At 32.0% G+C, this 21,621-nt stretch overlaps 1 protein-coding gene across 2 annotated transcripts in view; it reads left to right on the forward strand.

The window, feature by feature from the left end:
• The first annotated feature begins 222 nt into the window (after positions 1-222).
• The window catches only part of Urm1 (Ubiquitin-related modifier 1), a 45,135-nt gene continuing 23,736 nt past the window's right edge, over positions 223-21,621 (forward strand). Inside the window, exons 1-5 of one of the 2 annotated variants that reach the window (XM_065369113.1) lie at positions 223-404; positions 547-617; positions 720-801; positions 876-924; positions 1,029-1,127. In XM_065369113.1, the coding sequence (XP_065225185.1) occupies positions 355-404; positions 547-617; positions 720-801; positions 876-924; positions 1,029-1,097 (321 nt within the window). In that variant the 5' untranslated portion in view covers positions 223-354 and the 3' untranslated portion in view covers positions 1,098-1,127. Of the gene's footprint in view, positions 405-546; positions 618-719; positions 802-875; positions 925-1,028; positions 1,128-6,518; positions 6,878-21,621 lie in introns of those variants that run through there. The other variant, XM_065369111.1, reaches the window with a different exon arrangement.

Raw genomic sequence — 21,621 nt, forward strand, 5'->3', positions numbered from 1 at the left:
CGAGATAACTAAATATATGTACTTATTCATCAAAGAAGTTCGTGAATCGGTTATGGACGTTTATTTCACTCTCCTTTTTTATTTTTTCACAATTCTAAAATTGAAGATTGAAATTTACAAAAATAACACACAACACTCACAACAGTGTTATCACAATTTCAGTGGGAGGTTATGGAAACGTAAAACACGTTTTCATTGGTCGGAGTAAAATCTAATTTTGCGGCGGCTAACGATTAGTGATTTCAACAACACGTGATCGGTGTTTTGAAAATTTTTTTGAAGTTTTTCGTCCAATTTTTATTTCTAGTACGTTTTGTTTTTATAAAATGTGAATAGAATAATATATTAATAATCATGTCTGAGACCTGCATTTCCAACTCATTTCCCATAACTGTCCACTTCGGGTAAGAGCATAATTTTGACCATAGCAATGATACTTATATGGCACCAATCTCTGCCTTTATCAATCTTCACCAGTGTTTTAAAAATTAATTTTCAAATATATGTACTGATTCGTATCTCACGTATGTTTCTTTATACTTGCAGCGGTGGAGCGGAGCTATTGTTCAATAAAATCAAAAAACACGATCTCATTTTACCTCAAAAACAAGAAGCTTGTAAGTATTCACACAATCACTTGTCCAATATGCTACCCAAAATCTGTATTGATTTCGGTAAAACCGAATGGTACGATTTCTAATCCAATGTGTACTTTACAGGGACTATTCGTGCTCTGATATCATGGCTAAAGGATAATTTACTCACCGATAAACCTGAATTATTTGTTCAAGGCGAGAGTGTGTAAGTGACTACTGTTTTGGTTTTCATATCGATCATTCTACGTTCCGATGTTATTATTTTGATATTTCTTACAGACGTCCTGGGATCCTAGTATTAGTTAATGATCAAGATTGGGAGTTACTGGTGAGTTGATGTTTCAGGATAATATTTGTTCAGTTTTTTGACTGAAATCGATGATACTTGATATTTAATTTAATAAGATGAGCTAAATGATGAATTATTTTTAGGGTGAACTGAATTACCATTTGAAAGAAAATGACCATGTATTATTCATCTCAACTCTTCATGGTGGTTGATCTCGTTTTTTATTGTTTAAAAGTTAAAATGTAAGTTGTACTTTTCTTATTAAATTATGTTTCAAATGTTTCATTCGATAGTTACCGAATCTCTATTTAATTATTTAGAAACTGCATATAGGCATAGGCTTAGAATTTTTTAGTTTCATCGTTTTGGTTGATCTTTGAACCCGTCTAGTTTGTAAATTAGGCCTTATATTGATTATCTAGGTCTTATTTTGTATGAGTATGGGTTCTGTTTTTCTAATTGAATGAAATCATAATTTTTCATAGAAAAAAATAATCATTATCTATGATATAACTCTTCAGTGTAATTACTATTGTGCTGTGATTGCGATGAAAATTAATGGTAATTACTTTTCTTGAGATGAAAAAGATTGCTATCGATGTCTATTCGTAAGAGAATAATTCTCATCTTCATATTTTGTAAGAAAATCGGTTGCTGTAAATTTCCGAAACAATGGCATTATTTTTTCCCCCTATATTCGTAATGTTCTTAGAAAAGGAAGTGTTGACTGTTGATGATAGTTTTCTAAGATATTCTAAGATATTGAAATTCAAGATTGTTGGCATTTTCGAATTCAGGGAGCTTTTGAGTGTTAACATTTTTTTTTATTGATGAATGGTATGATTCTCCACATCAATTTAGGATTTTCCGTTTGATCCTGAAGTTTTCTATACCTAATGATTTTTCTCATCTGTTATATTTCATCTAGGATTACTTTGGGATCCCAAATTTCTTACAAAATTTTAACATCGATACAAACCATTTGATACAATTCGTTCAAAATTTGTGAAGAATTTCTGAGACTCCTTATGAAATTTGTTTTTTCTTGAAAAATACGATGTAACTCTTTCTACTTGTTCCCCGTCATATGAAATAATTATGTATATCTTCAAGGAAGCTCTTCATAATCCCTCTGTCCCCCCTCTCCATCACAATTATTGCAGACTGTTATTATTTTCAAGCTTGATATTGAACTATTTATTTAACGTGTAATAATCAGAATTTTTTTCCTCCTTCAAGAACTTGAAAAGTGTGCAAAAACGTGACAGAATATTGCTATGAAACATATTTTCTTTTTGCCATCTTCACATCGCAGCTGTGTAAATACTTAGTCAACTGTTGTGATAAGAAATCGTCGCAGTTGCAGAAGAACTTTTTCTTCATGACATCGTTTTGCTTATTGCGAAGAAAAAAAATTCATAACCCAAACATAATTTTTATTTTCGTAATAATAATGCTTTTTGGCACGTGCTTTTTTCAAGTCTAAAATTGAATTAAAATGCTATGTGAGGTTTGGATGATGAATTTTTTTTTTTGCAAGTATAATTGATTTCCCAAACAGTTGCATTCATTTCAAAACTTCGTTTCAGATTGAGAAAAATTTAATTATTGTAGAATATTGAGTAAAATTAAGTCACCCAACGAAAACTTGGGCACAAATTATTCGCTAATTTCTTTTATTCACTGAAGAAACCTACCTACTCTTCTTTCAAAATTTTCATTTTTTTTCGTGTGTGATGTGGAATTGAAAAAAAAAACGTGAAAATTGTAACATCTCCTTCCCATCAAAAAAAATATATATTCAAACGTAAAAAAATTTTATTTTAATGTTTTTTTTCCAAAATGTTTGTTTTTTCACTTTTTTTGAATGATGTGAAATTGGAAGAAACAGTCAGAAAAATTGTGGCATCCTCCCTTTAAAAAAATTTATATCTGAAAAAAAATATGTACATACTTTCGTTTTCTTTTCTTCAAATCTTAATTTTAATTTTTTTTTATACGATATACCTAAACTCTAATCAGATCCAATCTCATCGTTTGTTTTGGGACACGTGAAAGAAAACAACCGGAAACAAATTTTAGCCCCTCTTCTCCTCCTGCCTTCCAAAAAATCAAAATATGTATTTAGAATAAAAAAATGTACTCGCTGTTTTTTCATTTTTAAAATCAAATTGGGAAATTTTCCAATATTTTCAATTTCTTTCAGTAATTTGAATTTTTTCTTGATAAATTAGCCAAACATCTTTATAAAGTTTTGGAATCTTGATTTTTTTAAAAAATTTCAAATATTTTCCAAAGTTTTGAAAAAAAATCTAATGATGTTTCAACTTTTCCCTTCCTCCTTCCGTTTAAAAATTGAATATTATTGAGGAAATGTCGCTCCAAAAGTCCTGCTTTGATCCTGTTTTTTCGTGTTACCTTTTTTGTTAAACATCTTGAACAGTCTTCAGATTATCCATTTTAATTTTTTAGTCGAAAGAATTATCGAATCTGACGAATTTTCGTTTTTTTTTTCAAAAATGTTGGCGAACTTAAACCTCCTCAAATGACTCTTAAGAGTTCAAAATTATTTGTCGAGATTCTTTTTTGTCCCCTTCCCCTCCCCCCTTTCACACCCAAGAGAACCTTTCGAACTCGCATTCTCCGATTTGGACGAAACAAGACTGAATCAAAAGTGCATGCTCTGAATTTCCTCCCCCCCCCCCCCGATTACAATTTTGGATAATAAAGTTAATTTTCGACAAATTTTAAAAATTTTCAAAAATTCAAAAAAGCTGCTTCAAAGGGCGATTTTTAAAAATTTTCTGAGTGAAGTGACCCAATTTGAAATAAGTCTCTCAATCCTCCTCCCTCGAAAAAAATTTGAAAAATGTCGAGTTTTTCAAACTTGAAACGATTTTATTTTATTCTGGTTTGTTTTTCAAACTTTTTGTTCTTTTTTTCAGTTTTTTTTTTTTTTTGAGTGATGTGGAATTGGAAGAAGCAGTCAGAAAAATTGTGGCATCTCCCCTTTTAAAAAGTTTCAGATCGTTTATTTTGAGGCACGTGAAAGAAAACAATCAGAAACAAATTTTGGCTCCTCTTCTCCTCCTGCCTTCCAAAAAAATGAAAAATTTGGAAAAATGTAGGTACTTACTGTTTTTTTTAAATCTTTGAATATTTTCCATTATTTTCAATTTCTTTCAGTAAGTAATTTGATTTTTTTTCAATACCTACTCGTAAATTAGCCAAAAATCTTAATAAAGTTTTGAAATCTTGGATTTTTTAAAAATTTCAAATATTTTTTTGAGTTTTGAAAAAAATTGACAAATATGTTTCAACCTTCCCCTCCCCTCTTTCCCTCAAAAATTGAACATAATTGAGGAAATGTCGCTATGAAAGTCTTGAAAGTTCTGCTTTGATCCTTTTTTTTTTCGTGCTGCCCTTTTTCTTAAACATCTTGAACAGTCTTCAGATTATCCATTTTAATTTTTAGTCGAAAAAATTGTTGAATCACACGAATTATCGTTGTTTTAAAAATATTGGTGAGATTAAACCCCCTTAAATGAGCCTCGTGGAGTCAAAATTATTTTTTGAGTTTGAGTTTCCTTTTTGCTCCCTCCCCCCTTCTCTCTCGCACCCCCCTTCCACAATTGAAATTTCTGATGCTAAAGTTGATTTTTGAAGTTTTGACAAATTTTTAAAAAATTAACCAAATTCAAAAAATTTGCTTTAAGGAACGATTTTGAAAATTTTTCTGAGCCAAGTGAACCAATGTGAAATAATTTCCTCAATTGAACTTCCACAAATCAACAACTACTAGTTTTGGACAACTCTGGAGCCTCCAGCGATTTTTTAATCTTCTCCAGAAATTGTAAATAGCTCTGATTAGGCCAAAATTGAACTTAAGCTCCTATAACTTTGGTCGGTACTTATTGGGCACCCTATCAAGCGTTTTAGATGGTTATCGCAAAATTCCAGGAGTTTGAGTTCGAAAGTGAATTTTTGACCAATTTTTAATTTCCAGAAAAAGTGAAAAAAATCAAATTTTTAAAGATGGTCGACGAGATATCGCCTTGTGTGTTTACAAGATCACCCAATTTGAAAACAGTCGCAATTTGACATTTTTTGGGAGCCTCCAGCAAGTTTTCAAAATTTCTCCAGCAATTTTAAATCGTTCTGGAAGATCCAAAAATGAATTTTTGCACGCGTGGTTTTAGTCAGTGCTTATTGAACACCCTCTCAACCATTTTCGGTGATTACTGCGAAATTCCAGGAATTTGAGTTCAAAAGTGAATTTTTGGCCATTTTGTCGCAATTCCTGAAAAAGTTGAAAAAAATCAAATCTCAGAGTAGTTAAATAAGGAGGATTTTTTGGACCTGGTATCGTCTCATGTGTGTACACGATCTCCCAGAGTTGAAGTTATTGGTCCAAAGATTCATTTTTGGACTCTTCAGAGCGATTTGAAATTTCTGGAGAAAATTAAATAATTGCCAAAGGCTCTAGAATGGTCCAAAACTATATAGTGAGAGTTTTTGTTGTTCATGTGATCGAGTTGAATTAAAGAAAGTATCCATTTACAATAGTTCGTCTTTGCTCAAAAAAATTTGTACTTTGAAAAGTCGTCTTCAAAACAGCTTTTCTAAATGTTTAAAATTTTCGAAAATTAGCCAAAAAAATTAACTTTAGGACCTGAAATTTTATTTACATGGGTTTTAACACATGTTCTTTCAATCTAGCTTGGTTTCGTTCAAATTGGAGAGTGCCAGTTGAAAAGGTTCCTCTGTTAGTTGCAAAAATATGTGGGCAAAAGTCTGCTGATGCCGTTTGGAAAATCTCTTTCCCCTTTTTTTACGTCCAACTAGAAAAATGAATCAGAAAATTCAGGGAAATTCGTTTTCTAAAACAACGAACATCCTATTTTGAGAATTTCCCTTCGCTCAGACTATTCGTAGTAAAACATGATAGTCTATTTTCCATAAAAACAATCGCATTTCTGTATCATTTATCGATGAAGTTTACGCCATAGAAACTCCCAAAAACGTTTTTTTCTCTCTCTCGATATAGATTTTCGAGATAATTAAGGATCGTCACGTCCGTCATTGGGAAAATTTTCGAATAATGTACGATTATTCATGAGTACCCACCTACCTATTATGTGCTCTGAGTGATGCAAATCATAATTTTACGAACTAAGTACTTTTTTCCTTTGTACTCGTATTCGTATGATATGATCTGTTTAATTAGATCAAAAAAACACACTCCACCTCCCCCTCCCCCTGTTTCATCCTCTCGCTTTGTCCATCACAGTTTGGAGCAGACAGTACGTCATCATCGTCATGTAGGTACCTAATTAATGAAGCAATCCAGCAGGTAGAGAGCTACGAAGGGAAACGTGTAACTAATGAGAAAAAAAATGTTAGGACAGATAAGGGCTAAATAAAAGGTCAATTTTTAAACTTGATTAATATGTACAATTATTGCGACTTGATCGACTGATTCGTGATTCGTGTACATGTGTTTATAATTATTACTGTTCAAACGAATCCGAATACCTTTTGTCGTATGCTTTATATGTGTGCTTTGATAAATTGTACGTACGATTACGATTATATGTACAAGTACTCGTACCTATAGTAATACGAAGTTGTTTTACGAACTCTGTTGTGGTTGTTTGGTATACAGTACTATACGATTTTAAAGTACAATCGTTCGCTTTTATATCCACTCCGGTGTATTTTGATGTCGTTCACTTTGAATTCTCGTGTAGTGTGATGTAGTCGCGTATAAACGTGCTCAGCTGGTGTTCATAAGTTCGCGGGGTTTGTGGAAAATTCAATTAATACACCTACTAACGCTACTATTGCTGTACCAAAGCTCTCAATTTTTCAATTCGGTTTTTTATAGTTCGTAAATTGAATCGTTCGAATTTTTTTTTCAATTTTTTAATTATGCGTTGCAGTACAGAAAACCCTTTGGCAATTTTGTTCGATGTAATTATTTTCTCTACAGGTAAAGTACTCGTACCTATAACCTAGACCTACCTTACCTCCTCTCTATCGATACCTTGTTTTGTTTTGTGTTTTTTTTTTCAACTCGTTGGCGATTTAATTTTAATCATTCGCGTGACTATGTTGCTTTTATCATTTGAAAAGCCCATAGGTGGCGGACTGACGGGTGCTGTATAATGCCTGCTTGATCTGGTTAGCTAGATGCAAAATTATAGTACTATATTATATTGGATTAGCTGTACTATACGTGAGGTTGTTAACCTCACACGTATATAGAAGTTTATACGGATTCCCAATCCCAATCCCCAATTGCATTTTGCGATGTAGTTTTCCAGATAGGTAGAATACAAGGAAGAGAGAGATATAGTCAGATAAATCATCGGGGATGCTCGACGAGAGTTGAGAATTAATATAGTTCCTCGTTTCGTGTAGACTGTGGAATAGCAGGAGGAAGAGGAGGAGGAGGAGGGAATCTTTTTCATTATAGGTACTATTGTCAGTGTACGACACAATGCAGAATTTCTACGAAAATTGATGCATCTTATACTTATACCTTTCTTTACACCTTGTATAACACTATGAGAAGGTGTGGGTATATTGAAAAAGCTAGGTAAATGTGTCACCAACCTGGTTTATTCTCTTCTCTCTATTTGCACTTGCAGTGGTTTTTTTAATCGAAAAAGTTTCGCGAATTGGTGACAGATTCGTTTGTGAGCTTTCGAAATGATGATGATTTTTTTTTTATAATCTATTCGAGGTATTGTGTGATATAATACTTATTGATCTAGGTTCTTTTAAAGTGGTATTTTTTTTATCGCGAGTGTTTGTAGGAAGGAATGAGGAAGGGGAGGGGCTGATTGGATGGCTATGTGAGATAGCTTGAGGGGTGTGTTTTTTTTTTAATTTGAGTAAGTTTTAAATTTATACAAATCGTGTTTTTCAGTGATCAATTTGCATGTTTATTTACTTGACTAATATCTGTAGAGGGTGCCTAAAAAATTTATGAACGGTGTTGTTTTTCCATGGAGTAGTTTAATACTTAAAATAAATAAAAAATAATTTGCTAAAATAAATTGTCAAAAATTTTGTTTTTCCCAAAAATTGACTACACTTAGTTTTTAAGCGAAATTCCTAGAAAAATCTCACTTTTTTCCATATTTGCCAAAAAGTCCTGCTTTTTGCTGAAATTGTCTGTTTGCTTTTCGTCAAAAATTTGCAACTGTAATCTCACTTTCTTAAAAAATGAAAATTGTTGTTTCTTTTTTGCAAAATTTGCAAAAAGAAATTCAAAAGGTCTCACTTTTTGCCAAAAATGGCCGAAAATTACAGTTTTTTAAGAAATTGAAAAGTCTCACGTTTTTACCTAAAATTGCCAAAAAATTTAGTTTTTCAATTTTAAAAAAAAAGAAAAGTCGAGCTTTTTGAAAAAAAGTCGAAATGTTATTTTTTGCCAATAAACTATAATTTTGCTTTCTTGAAAATTGGAAAATTTTTGTTTCTAAATTTGCAAAAAGAAATTCAAATGGTCTCACTTTTTCCCAAAAATGGCCGAAAATTACAGTTTTTTAAGAAATTGAAAAGTCTCACGTTTTTACCTAAAATTGCCAAAACATTTAGTTTTTTAATTTTAAAAAAATAGAAAAGTCGAGCTTTTTGAAAAAAAGTCGAAAAAATGTTATTTTTTGCCAATAACCTATAATTTTGCTTTCTTGAAAATTGGAAAATTTTTGTTTCTTTTTTGCAAAATTTGCAAAAAGACTGCATCCAAAAAGTTGCATTTTTTGCCAAAAATAGCCAAAAATTCCAGTTTTTTAAGAAATTGAAAAGTCTTACATTTTTACATAAAATTGCCAAAATGTTCAGTTTTCAAACTTTAAAAATATAAAACAGTCGAGCTTTTTGAAAACAAAGGCGAACAAATGTACATCTAGAAATTGCTGCTTTTTACTAAAACTGACAAATTTTTGCTTTTTGACCATAATTATCGCTTTGTAACAAAATTGCTGAAGATTTTTTTCTCTTCAAAAATTATCCAAAAGTCTCGCTTTTCTGCCAGAAATTCCCAAAAAGCATCTCTTTTTTGCCTATAATAATTTGCAAAAAATTCTGCTTTTCGCCAAAGTTGTTCAATTCCCGCTCTTTGTCAAAAGCTGTCAAAAACTTCTGATTTGAAAGAAAATTTCTCAAAAAAAAATATTTCAAAAAGTTCCACCTTTTTTCAAAAATTACCCGAAAGTTTCTATTTTGTGCCAGAAATTGTGATAAAATTGTCAAAGTCTCGCTTTTTGGTAAAAATTGTTTTTTTTTTCTGAAATTGCAAAAATTCCCTCTCATTTTGTTTGCCAAAAAGTCTAATTTTTTCAAGCCAAAATGTTTTAAAATATTTCGACTTTTTAAAATTGAAAACCAAAACTTTTCAATTTGTAATATTTTGATTTTTTGTGACGTTTTTCTACATTAAAAATGGTTTGCTCGCGTTTTGTCAATTCTTTGGTTACTTTCTCAAGCTTCTTTTGTTACTATTTTTTTTTTTTTTTTTTTTTTTTTTTTTGTGGAAAAAATAGAGTTCGAGCCCTGATGAAAATTTCACATTTGTTATTGAGAAAAATTGATTTTCACAAAAAAATTAGGGATTCTATGAAATAGATATGGAGAGAAACAGAATAATTGTAGAGTAGGTAACTACGAAATTTACCATTATTGCAGTGTGATTTACTTTTGCTGGAGGCTTTGTTTTTAAGCAAGAAAATTCTTTACGATTTTATTAAAAAAATGTTAGAATTTTTTTCATCTCAAAAAAAAATGGATATTTTAAAGAAAAAACCAAGACACGTGGGGAAAAAATGAGGAAAATAAACCAAATTGTGGAGCATGAAAATTCAAATTTTTTTACCAGGTTGTGCTTTTTTCGGAAAGATGAAATTTCCAACCAATTCAAATGTTATTAATTCTGCTAGGAAGCTTTGAAATTGGATAGGATTTGAAATTTTCCACCAGACAGGTGTGGTTTATAGGACTTGTTGAGAGATATTTTGAGCAAAACGTACTCGTACATCCAGAATCAATTGTATACAGAAAATTTGAAAGGTTTACATTTTACAAAAAATAATTTTTAGACACGTAGAAAAGTCTCAAGAAAAAAAAAATGAAAAAAGCAAAAAAGTGGAGTATGAAATTTTCAACAAAAGAACGAGTGTGAGTGATTTTGCTCGAGAGTTTTTGTTTTCAAAGTATTTTGAGCTAAAGTTAAAAAGTTCAACTTGAATCGATGGTGCAAATTTTTTTTTAAATATCATCTCTTTCCTGAGATATTTTGAGAAAAAAATCAGAAAGCTCTGCTTGAATCGACTGCATTTGTGTAAAAAGTTCAAAATTTTTTTCCACCATTGAAAATTAATTTTTAGGAAAAACAAAGACTCTTGTGGAAAAAAAATGAAGAGAATAAAATTTTTAGAGCATGAAATTTTCCACCAATCTACTCGTAGTGCTATTAATTTTTTTCAACAGGCGTTGTTTTCGAGATATTTCAAGCAAAATTTGATAAGTTCAACTCGAATTGATCTAAATGAAAAATTTAGATTCTTTTGCCTTACAAAACGTTGATTTTTTTTTTTTTTTTTTTTGAATAATCAAAACTCCTACGAGAAAAATAAACAAAAACAAAATTAAGGAGAATAACATTTTTTATGATTAGAGAGGATTACTTAGTTTTTTTCTGGAAGAATAATTTTGACTTTTTGAAATATTTCTTATTCAACTTGAATCGATTGCATTAAATTTTTTTGAAATTTTTTCTATCAGAAGCATGAAATTTTTAGAAAAAAAGAAGAGAGTCCAACGAAGAAATGAAAGGAATCTGAAATCAACCCGTAGAGCGTGAAATTGTTGGTACCAGAGATAGTACGATGCTTTTCTTCTTGGAGGATTTGGTTTTGAGATATTTTAAACAAAAGCTTAAAAGTTCAATTTGAATCGATTATCTGAGGAGTCTATAATTTTTTTCTCTTGAAAAAAATGCATTTTTTTGGAAAAACAAAGGGTCTTACAAAAAAATAGAGAAAAACAAAATTACAGATCATGAAATTTGTCGAATTAGTTTTTTTTTTTGAGATGGTGGTTTTGAGATACCTATCTTGAACAATAATTTCTTAAAAGTTCGATTTTATTGACGGATTTTTCCATTGTAGACTCATTTGAGTGAAAAACATTACTACTTACTGCAAATTCTCGGAGTGGACTCTCCCCCTCCCTCTAAAAAACTTTATCCCCTTTTGAACAGCTTAATGGTTTTTTTTTTTCAAATAATATAATTTTTTGAAGTGAATATTTTCAATTATGTGTATGATTAAAAAAAATACAAATTAAGAAAAATTATGTTTTTTTTTAAATTATCGAAAAACTGGCAGGACTTGAAAAGGTCGTATCCAAAAAATAAGCCCATTATTCGAACTTGGTACGTTCGAAAACCTCACAAGGAAACCATTAAATCCCATTTTGAAATTATTTTTCGTGTTTTGACCTTACGAGTATTTAAAATGCTTTGATCGATGGGGGGAGGGAGCGGGGGGTTCAAAGGGTCTAGATTTGAAAAAATTAAGCCAATGGTGGTTTTGAAATTTGATAAAGAATTGCAGGATTTCGGTGCTTCTCGAGAATTTTGAAGTGTTATTTTAAAAATTTCGATGGTTTTGCAAAATGACTCCTACATTTTTTCCAAGAATATAAAAGAAGAAGCTCCCTCGGCCCCTCCTAGCTGGTGATAAAAATGTTTAAATTGAACAGTCGAAGGATTCGTCGAGTTCTCCCTGTTTTCATCGAAATTATTTTTCGTCGGAAACCGGTTTCAAAATTATTTCGCTCGTGAATTTTTTCGCATAGCTTTTTTTAAAATTAAATTTCAAAACGTTATAGGGGCCGTTTTAAAAATTCTGGGAAAATTTATAAATTATTACATCGAATGAGAATCTCGTTAATTTCTGAATTTTAAATAGGAAACTTGATTTATTTTCAATCATTTTGTTTTCGAATTCACTCCGTATAAATACCTTAAGCAACAACGTGGATGGGATTAGGCTACTGGATTAAATTATAAAAAATAAAAACTTTGGCGAAATACTTCTTCATGGAGTCTTGAAAAATTTTATCGGTTGAGCAGAATGTTTTGAAACTGTTCGAAAAAGAGGTAGGGGGACCTGAAAGTGAAACTACTAAACATTTTAAATTGAAAACGTCCGTCTTATATTTTTGGACTTGAAAGTAAAATCCACTAAATTCTGAATTTTCGAAAAACCCAAATATTCAAAGCTTGGTAGGGGGAAGGGGACATGATATTTATTTAAAGATGCAGAATCGTCGTGATTATGAAAATTTCAAAAGAAACCGATTCGAAGCAGTTGAGGGGTCATTCCACGTCAATTGGACCAAAAAGTGGTAAGTGGGTTCGACGATTTTTTTGAAATTTTTCCTGTGGAAAGACCTTCCGAAGGGATGACCAATGGCGCAAATCGCAGCCCTCTAGCCCATTTTCAACGGCAGCCAGGGGATGTCAAAGTTGTCAGTGAACCTAAAATATCATCCATTTCAACAGTAGATTGCTCGATAACCGCGATACCTACCAAAATGAAACTTTTTCCTATAGTTAGAGGTTTTGAAAAGCTTTTTGGTGATATCATAAAAATCAGTGTTGCCACTTTTTTTCGTACAAAAAATTAGCTCAAAAGTATCAAAACGTTGTTTTCATATCGTTCCGACTCTCAAAAATTCTGAAAAAAATATATTATGGACAACTATTCATGATGAACAACATGTTAGAAAATTGGGATGGTAACTTGTCGCAAAGTTGATATTAAAAAATTTAAACTTTGCGAAAAAATGCGATTTTTTGATTTAAAAGATGAAAAAAAGTTTTGATTGGTAAAGTTGACCCATTTGACCCCTATTTTGACGTATCCGTTGAAAAAGTTGAAAAAATTCTTTCACGCGATGAAATGAACTCCTCACAAAAAAATCAAAATTCAAAAAATGAACGAATTTTTATTATTTTGTTGTGAGTGTAATTTTTATCAACTTTTTCATGAAATACGTCAGAAAGTGGTCAAAATAAGACAACTGAATAAATTTAAACTTTTTTGGATGTTTGGAATTGAAAATTGAATTTTTCGAATTTTGTTGTTTTGTGATGAGTTCATTTTATTGGGTGAAAGGGGTTTTTCAACTTTTTCAACAGATACGTCAAAATAGGGGTCAAATGGGTCAACTTTACCAATCAAAACTTTTTTTCATCTTTTAAATTGATACCTACAGTGAGAATAGGAATTACTGACTTAGGGATTTAGAATCATTAGAATTGGTTAAGGGGTGAAGTCAAGAATTATTCCCTAGAGAGTGAATAATTACTCATTCCTGGATAGCTCTGAGAGAAAAGACCTTATGTAAAACCAATCCACCATATACACAAAAATCATACTAAAATCCCAAGAAAGTACTCAAGATCGCTGAAATATTCTTAAAAGCAATTTATTAATATTTTAGCACAACAAAATACACGTTATAATTTAGGAAAATGTAACATAATCAGCATTATTTTATGTTTGATAGTGGACTCAACATCTACTTGACATCTCGCATAAAATAGAGACTCGTAATATAATTAAGTTTAAGCTTAATTAACACTACTTGGCGATGCAATTACGTATTATTTAATTAGACTAGGTGTGTTACGTCCCTCGAAAATATTATTATTTAACTAAATAAGTCTATTTCACAACTTACGACACTGTGCTTATTTTCTGCCTCTCCTGTGATCCACTCATACTAAGATCGGCGACAGAATTGGGTTATTTTGTTCCATATTTCCCGATAGATACCGGATCGGAGAAATATCCGTAAAATGGTTAATTTAAATGAACGTATTTAGTTAATTCACATTATTAAACAAATTATCCACAGTGATAGTGGGCGAAAACAGTTAAGAGGATGAAGGTTTTAAGGCCTTCATTGCCTATACGTCTATTTGTGACTAAGAACCAGCCATTGCGAGTAGCTTATTCCAAGTGAGGTTCGTGGCTGGAAATCCGATGCTCATACCCTCGAGTTTTCCCTCGATCTACGAGCCACCGGACAAATAAATCATTTCCCCTATATGCGTAGTTCTCACGTTGCCATACTTCCAGTATACGTAAATCTCATATACCTAAGTTAACAAATATTACGAGTAAACGTACGAAGGGATTAATTTAATCATCGCTAAGGCGATCAGGGCATATTCCCTCATGTCAAAATCAAAAAAATCACATTTTTTCGCAAAGTTTAAATTTTTTAATATCAACTTTGCGATAAGTTACCATCCCAATTTTTTAATATGTTGTTCATCATGAATAGTTGTCCATAATATATTTTTTTCAGAATTTTTGAGAGGCGGAACGATATGAAAACTACGTTTTGAAACTTTTTGAGCTAATTTTTTGTACGAAAAAAAGTGGCAACACTGATTTTTATGATATCACCAAAAAGCCTTTCAAAACCTCTAACTATGGGGAAAAGTTTCATTTTGGTAGGTATCGCGGGTATCGAGCAATCTACTGCTGAAATGGATGATATTTTAGGTTCACTGAAAACTTTGACACCCTCTGGCTGCCGTTGAAAATGGGCGAGAGGGCTGCGGTTTGCGTCATTGGTCATCCCTTCGGAAGGTCTTTCCACAGGAAAAATTTCAAAAAAATCGCCGAACCCACTTACCACTTTTTGGTCCAATTGACGTGGAATGACCCTGAAGAGACTTACCTACCTAAATTGTAAATAAATTAATAATTAATTATTTTGAGAAAATGAGTTTAAAAGAACCATAGATATATTACCCATCTGATGAAAAAGTTGCAAATTTCCCAAAATAATAGTTTTTTCTGATGTCATAAACCATCCCCTTCTTCACCCACCTTCTGTTTCCCCCTCCTTAACTGAATTTAGAAACCAATTTTTTCATGCAAACATTTACAATTTTTTGTTGGTCTTGTTAAATTTTTTTAAAATTGTAAAATATCAAAAAAGACAATTTTTGTACAGACAATTTTTTACAAATATTTTATCAAAAACCAAAAAATTTCTATATCAAGTAATTTGGTAAAATTTTGGAAAACAATTGATGAAAAGAGCTCAATAACTTTCCTAGATTTAAATTTTCAAGTTGGGATGACAATAAATTATTAATTCCAATTTGGCAATTTTCAGTCCTCCATTATCTTTTCAACGAAATCCATCTTCCCTCTCTTCTATCATAGGTTCTCTCTCAACACTTCTCTATAACACCCTAAGTTATGCAAAAGTCAACGATAAATTAAACGTCATTTTTGAGCACCTCGTGAACTCTCGTCTCATCAACAGACACCACAAGACTTGATAATTATTCACACTCTGAGATTTTTTTGATGAAACGCGCCAGCGCATTTTTTTAAATAAAGGGAAACCAATTAAAAGTACATTAATCGTATTTTCAAGCTGTCAGATTTTTACGTAAACATTTTTATTATCTACTGCATATAGTTATATACGATAATAATATACCTAATAATAAAATCTGTAAGTATTTTCACCAAAGCAAATAATGAATGACTTAACCTAACCAAATTGGCTACATTCCTGCGAAAGCGAAAACGAACGACATCTCGCTTAATTATATAAATAATTCCAAACGAAAGGGATAAGAAGATTTTTTGTGGGTGTCATTCACCACAAAAAGATCCGCGTGGACTGAATAACGACGTGACGAATATTTTCGCCGAAAAAGAATCCCGGATGGTGGTTTTTTTATTTACCTACACGTCTCAATTTAGGTAATTTTTTTTTGGTAAATGAAGATGTAGCCAATTTCGAGGTTATTTTCAGACCGAAAATATACGAACTTGAAATAAGGTAATTAAACTTGTACGAGGATGTAAAAAAAAATGGACTGTTACAGTTCAAGAAGTTAAAGTGTAGGTACGTATTTACCGGGTGGGCCATAAAGGTATTTTTAATTAACTACGTACGTATGATGATATTCGAAAAAAATCTCTACAGTATTTAGATATTACGGCGGAGATTTATATTAGGCTAAAATGGGCGGCAATTGAACCTCCCCAAGATGTAGGGATTTTTCACTGCCAAGGACGTATCAATTAAAAGACCTATCAATCTAATAGAGGAAGATGTGATATGATTTCCGTTATAGTGAAATTTTCCCGCGCTTTTGCTACGTAGGTACATTACTCACTGGCGGCAACGAGGTTTTCAAAATGATAAACCTCGAATTGTGTATAACCTCGATCTTGACCATATAAAAACGTGAGCGAAGATGGGTGCCAGAGTCTGACTAAGACCTACTTTTGTTTTGTTGTGTGCCGCCTTCGCCATAGTCTACTCTTTGCACCTTGTATGTATATGTAGTTATCGTGTCGATGATTAATTAAAAGCCCAATTTCGATTTGTTATTTCAGTCTCTTGTGTGTGTGTGTGTGTGTGAGATAAATTTTTTCCACCGCAATGACAAAGCTGTTCAGATAAACCAGTTTTACTGGTCCTCGCGGTCGTTGGACCAGATAGGTGAAAATTATAATCTGAAATTAGCCTTTGTTGATTATCCATCCATATCTAGTATCGTGTTAAACGTCTGGTTAGGGTTATAGGTGTATATTTTTTGAACGCGAAATTAGTTTTCAATCACGTGGATAAATACGTTCTATCGATCGATTCGAATATACCTACCTTGTGTATGTGTAATCGATTTTACCTTGATCGAACGTCCACCGTTGCGAATTCCTAATTAAAACCGACGATTTAATTGGACAACTGAGAATGATTTATGTTGCCGAAAATATACGTGCTCGTAAAGGAACGAAATTTTCAGCAGCCAGTGCGGGTATTTGTGTATTTGTACTTGTATAGATGTGTATCTATGTACGATAAACAAATTCGTACATATTTTCAGGTTCCTCTGCCATTAGAATAATGCACATATAACCTTGACGAAGATAGAATAAAAATGTAAATTTTTATGGGGGAAGATGAAAAACGAAAAAAAAAAAAGCTCGTCTCGAGTAGGTATTTGTTTATGTCTACAATACTCGAGTGTACAGTATGTCTCGAAAGAGCCTTTTTAAAAAATATAATTCATGGTGCTCGATTGTGAGAAAATGCTGAGGCGAAGTGATGGAATTTTTTATGATGGAGAATTTCAATGTCAGTTCCTGGAATTTGAGAATTTAAACTTACCTACATATCTTGTATGACATACTTATTCGAGAAAAATTATAATGTGTGAGAGTATTTTCGAGAAATTTTGTTATGGAACTGGTAGATTTTTATTTAGTGAATGATTAAATCAAGTTAGTTTTCAGCGGAGGAGTTCTTATGACTTTGTAGGTTTCTATTTAGTAACTATAAGAAACACTGAGAAATGAAGACATGTTTCAAAGAAGTGTTTTGAAGTAGATATTAAAAATTATTGATGGTTTTTTTTATTCGTATATTTTATTCCACGTTCTGTGGTTTAAATGCATTTTTCGCTAAGTCATTTTTTGCTATTTTGCCAAAAAAAAATTATCGCAAGTGATAAATGTGGTACTTAGTACTTACCTATGCAAATTTTTAATGTTTTTCTATTTTCGTGTAGTATATAATTTTTTCCCGTTTTAACGTTGGTTTTAAAATGTATAAATTACAAAATTTGGAGAAATTGAATAATTTTATGTACGAGTACTAATTGAGTTAGCAGTTAGCTTAGCTTATTTACTCACCCTCGGATTAGAAAATCCATTTTGGACTCATTTGATAGAAAATTCCAAGTAGAACATCATAACTTCGAACTTGAGCTAGAATCAACTTTTTTTTTCAAAATATTGGTCAAGGTACATTTTTCTGAAGGGGGGGGGGGTGTTAAAATTCTCACTTGGGGCATAAGTTTGCTTGGCAAAGAGTGAGGTACTCGACAATTTCTCAAAGAAAATTTTACATAGAGAGCCCTAAAAATATTAATGAATTACTCCTAGTTGTAAAAAATTTGTTCATTTTGAAACCGGCTCAATGATTCTCAAATTGCGTGGAAAACGAGAATACGTTCGAAAGTGGGTTTTTGATGTGAAATCAGCGCTAGAAATGACATTTTATGTATTCCTGAAACTGGTTCATTGGTTCTCAAACTGCGTATTTGAAATTTGGCGCTGAAAATTATATTTTATTCATCGCTGAAACCAGTTCAATGGTTCACAAACTGGATCTGTGAAAAATTAAGTTCGTTTAGAAATGGTTTTGTGGTTTGAAATCAGCGTCAACATTCAAAAATAACATTTCATTCGGTGTTAAAACCAGTTCAATGGTTCCTAAACTGAGTGTAACTCGTTTTAAACTGGTTTAGTGGTCTCTTGACTCATTGCTGAAACCGGTTCAGTGGTTCTCATACTGTGTAAAAATGAAATCTGTCCAGTAGGTACTGGTTCAATGGTTCCCAAACTGTGTAATTGAAATGCCTAAGCACTGGAAGTGATTTTCTATTCATCCTTGAAACCGGTTCAGGGGGTTCTCAAACTATGCATCTCAAAAATGAAACCCATTTGAAACTGGATTGATGGTTTTGAAATCAGCATCAGGATTTAGAAATTTCACTCATTGTTGAAACCAGTTCAGTTATTCTCAAACTATGGTACTCATATTTTGGTTTGAAATCAGCATCAGAGTGTTCTGAAATGATATTTCATGCATTGCTGAAACTGGTTCAGTGATTCCCAAACTGTGTAGAAAATCAAACTTTTTAAAAACTGATTTAGTGGTTTCATTTATCGCTGAAACCAGTTCAGTAGTTCTCAAACTGAGTGGTAAATTGTTTTGAACTGGTTTAGTGGTCTTTTCAAAAATTGCTGAAACCGGTTCGGTGGTTCTGATACTGTGTAAAAAAATAGAATCTGTCCAATAGGTACCTACTGGTTCAGTGGTTTCCAAACTATGTAATTGAAATAAGCACCGGAAATGGTATTCTATTCATCGTTGAAACTGGTTTAATGGTCCGCAAACTATCTGAAAAATGAAATTCACTTGAAAATAGTTTGATGGTTTGAAATCAGCATCAGGATTTAGAAATTTCACTGATTGTTGAAACCAGTTCAGTGATTCTCAAACTATGGTACATATATTTTGGTTTAAAATCAGCATCAGAGTGTTCTGAAATGATATTTCATTCATTGATGAAACTTGTTCAGTGATTCCCAAACTGCGTAAAAATCAAACTTTTAAAAAAAACGATTTAGTGGTTTGAAATTGGCATCAGAAGTGGTTTTATTTATTGCTGAAACCAGTTCAGTGGTTCTCAAACTGAGTGGTAAATCGTTTAAACTGGTTTAGTGGTATAGTTTCATTTACAGCTGAAACCAGTTCAGTGATTCTCAAAGTATGGTACATATATTTTGGTTTGAAATCAGCGTCAGAGTTCTGAAATTGATATTTTATTCGTTGCTGAAACTGGTTCAGTGGTTTCCAAACTGTGTAGAAAATCAAACCTTTCAAAAACTGGTTTAATGGTTTGAAATTGATGTCAGAAGTGATGTCATTTATTGCTGAAACCAGCTCAGTAATTCTCAAACTGAGTGGTAAATCGTTTTAAACTGGTTTAGTGGTCTTTTCATTTATTGCTGAAACCGGTTGGTTGATTCAGATACTATGTAAGAAAATAAAATCTGTCAAGTAGATACTGGTTCAGTGGTTCCCAATCTGCGTAATTGAAATTAGCCCTGGAAATGATATTCTATTCATCGTTGAAACCAGTTTAGTGGTTCTCAAATTATCTAAAAAATAAAATCCATTTGAAACTGGTTTGATGGTTTGAAATCAGCATCTAGATTTAGAAATTATTTTTCATTCATTGTTGAAACTTGAAACCAGTTCAGTGATTCGCAAACTATGGTATATATTTTGGTTTGAAATCAGTATCAAAGTTCTGAAATGGTTTCATTCATTGCTGAAACCAGTTGGGTGGTTCTCAAACAGCGAAGGAAATGAAATCCATTTAGAACTGGTTTGAAATTAGCATCAGCGTTTTAGAAAAATGGTATTTCATTATTTGTTGAAACCGGTTCTGTGATTCTCAAACTGTGTAGCAAATCAAATCCTTTAGAAACCAGTTCAGTGATTTGTGATTAGCTTCAGAATTCCAATATGTTTTCATTAAAATCAACGCAGTGGTTCCTAAACTGTATGAAAAACCACTTGTAACATTTCATTTATTGCTAAAAACCAGTTCAGTGATTCTCAAACAGGCAGTGAGTGAAATGGAATCCAATTAGAACTGGTTTGAAATTAGCATCAGCATTTTAGAATGGTATTTCATTCATTGTTGAAACCGGTTCAGTGATTCTTAAACAACTGTGTAAAAATAAAATCCTTTAAAAACCGGTTTAGTGGTTTTTAATTACTAATTAGTATCAGAATTCTAAAATGTTTTCATTGAAATCGGTGTAGCAGTTCCTAAACTGTGTGAAAAGTCACTTGTACCGCTTCATTTATTGCTAAAAACCAGTTCAGTGGTTCTCAAACAGTGGGGGAAATGAAGTCCATTTAGAACAAAATTTAGAAATGACATTTCATTCTTTGTTGAAAGCAATTTGATGGTTACCAAACTGTATGAAAAATCAAATGATGTTTTATTCTTTGCTGAAACCGGTTCAGTGGCTCTCAAACTGCGAGGAAAATGAAATCCATTTGGATCTGGTTCATGGGTGGTAACCAGCTCACAATCACCAGAATTGAGAAATCATTTATATTTTTCATTCTTTGCAGAAACTGGTTCAATAATTTCCAAATTGTGTATAAGATCAAACATTTTTTTGAAACTGGTTTATTGGTTTGAAATTAGCGTCAGAAATGGTATTTCATTCATAATTTTTGAAACTCGATTCAGTGGTTCTTAATTTAGTTTCCAGGATGGGAGTTGATTCATTATATTTAATGGTTCAGTGGTTCTCAGTCAATGTCAGTCATTAGTAGATACAAATATTCTACTTTTGGAAGCTGTTTTTTTTTTTTTTTTTTTTTTTTAATAGTTTTGGTGATATTTACTCAAGTAATGACGATAAGAAATTAGGATTTTATTCGTTAAAACCGGTTCAGTGATTCTCAATCTGTGCTGAAAAATTGAGAAATCTCAGTCGTGGTTCAATTAGTTGGTAAAGTTGGTAAAGTGATTCAGTGATTCCCAAATTGTGTCAAAGAATTTGAAAAAAATAATTTCTCAACACCGGTTGTTTCAAAATTTCTCAGCATAAAATTTCGGAACGAACTGAACCGGTAAAAATGCGAAATAACCACTTTCATGCACTCTTTATTTTTCGAATTTCCCAATAAAAAATCAAAAGTTATGCTCGCGTGTTTTTCCGAACACCCTGTACTAACCCATATAGGCCTATATTAAAAAAGCGGGCATCTAAATTTAAACAAACGAGCGAGATTTTCAACTGTAAATTAATTTAACGCGTAGATAACTTAATTCCCTATATGCGAATAGGCATAAGCATAAGGCGAAGTTATTATGTAAGGTCTATCTCTATACGCTGCTGAAAGAAAATAATTATGACGATATTGACTCCATAACTGACAGACAATCCCGACGAAATGCCGCCACCCTCCCTCCACTCCTGTGTTCCTCAAAGTTAGTCAGTATATTAAAAATTATTAAAGCAGTTTTGGAAAATCCCTCGCCCTCGATTTTTAAAAACGCATCAACGTGCG

Source organism: Planococcus citri, chromosome 5, assembly GCF_950023065.1.
Source record: "Planococcus citri chromosome 5, ihPlaCitr1.1, whole genome shotgun sequence".
In the NCBI taxonomy this organism is placed as follows: domain Eukaryota; kingdom Metazoa; phylum Arthropoda; class Insecta; order Hemiptera; family Pseudococcidae; genus Planococcus; species Planococcus citri.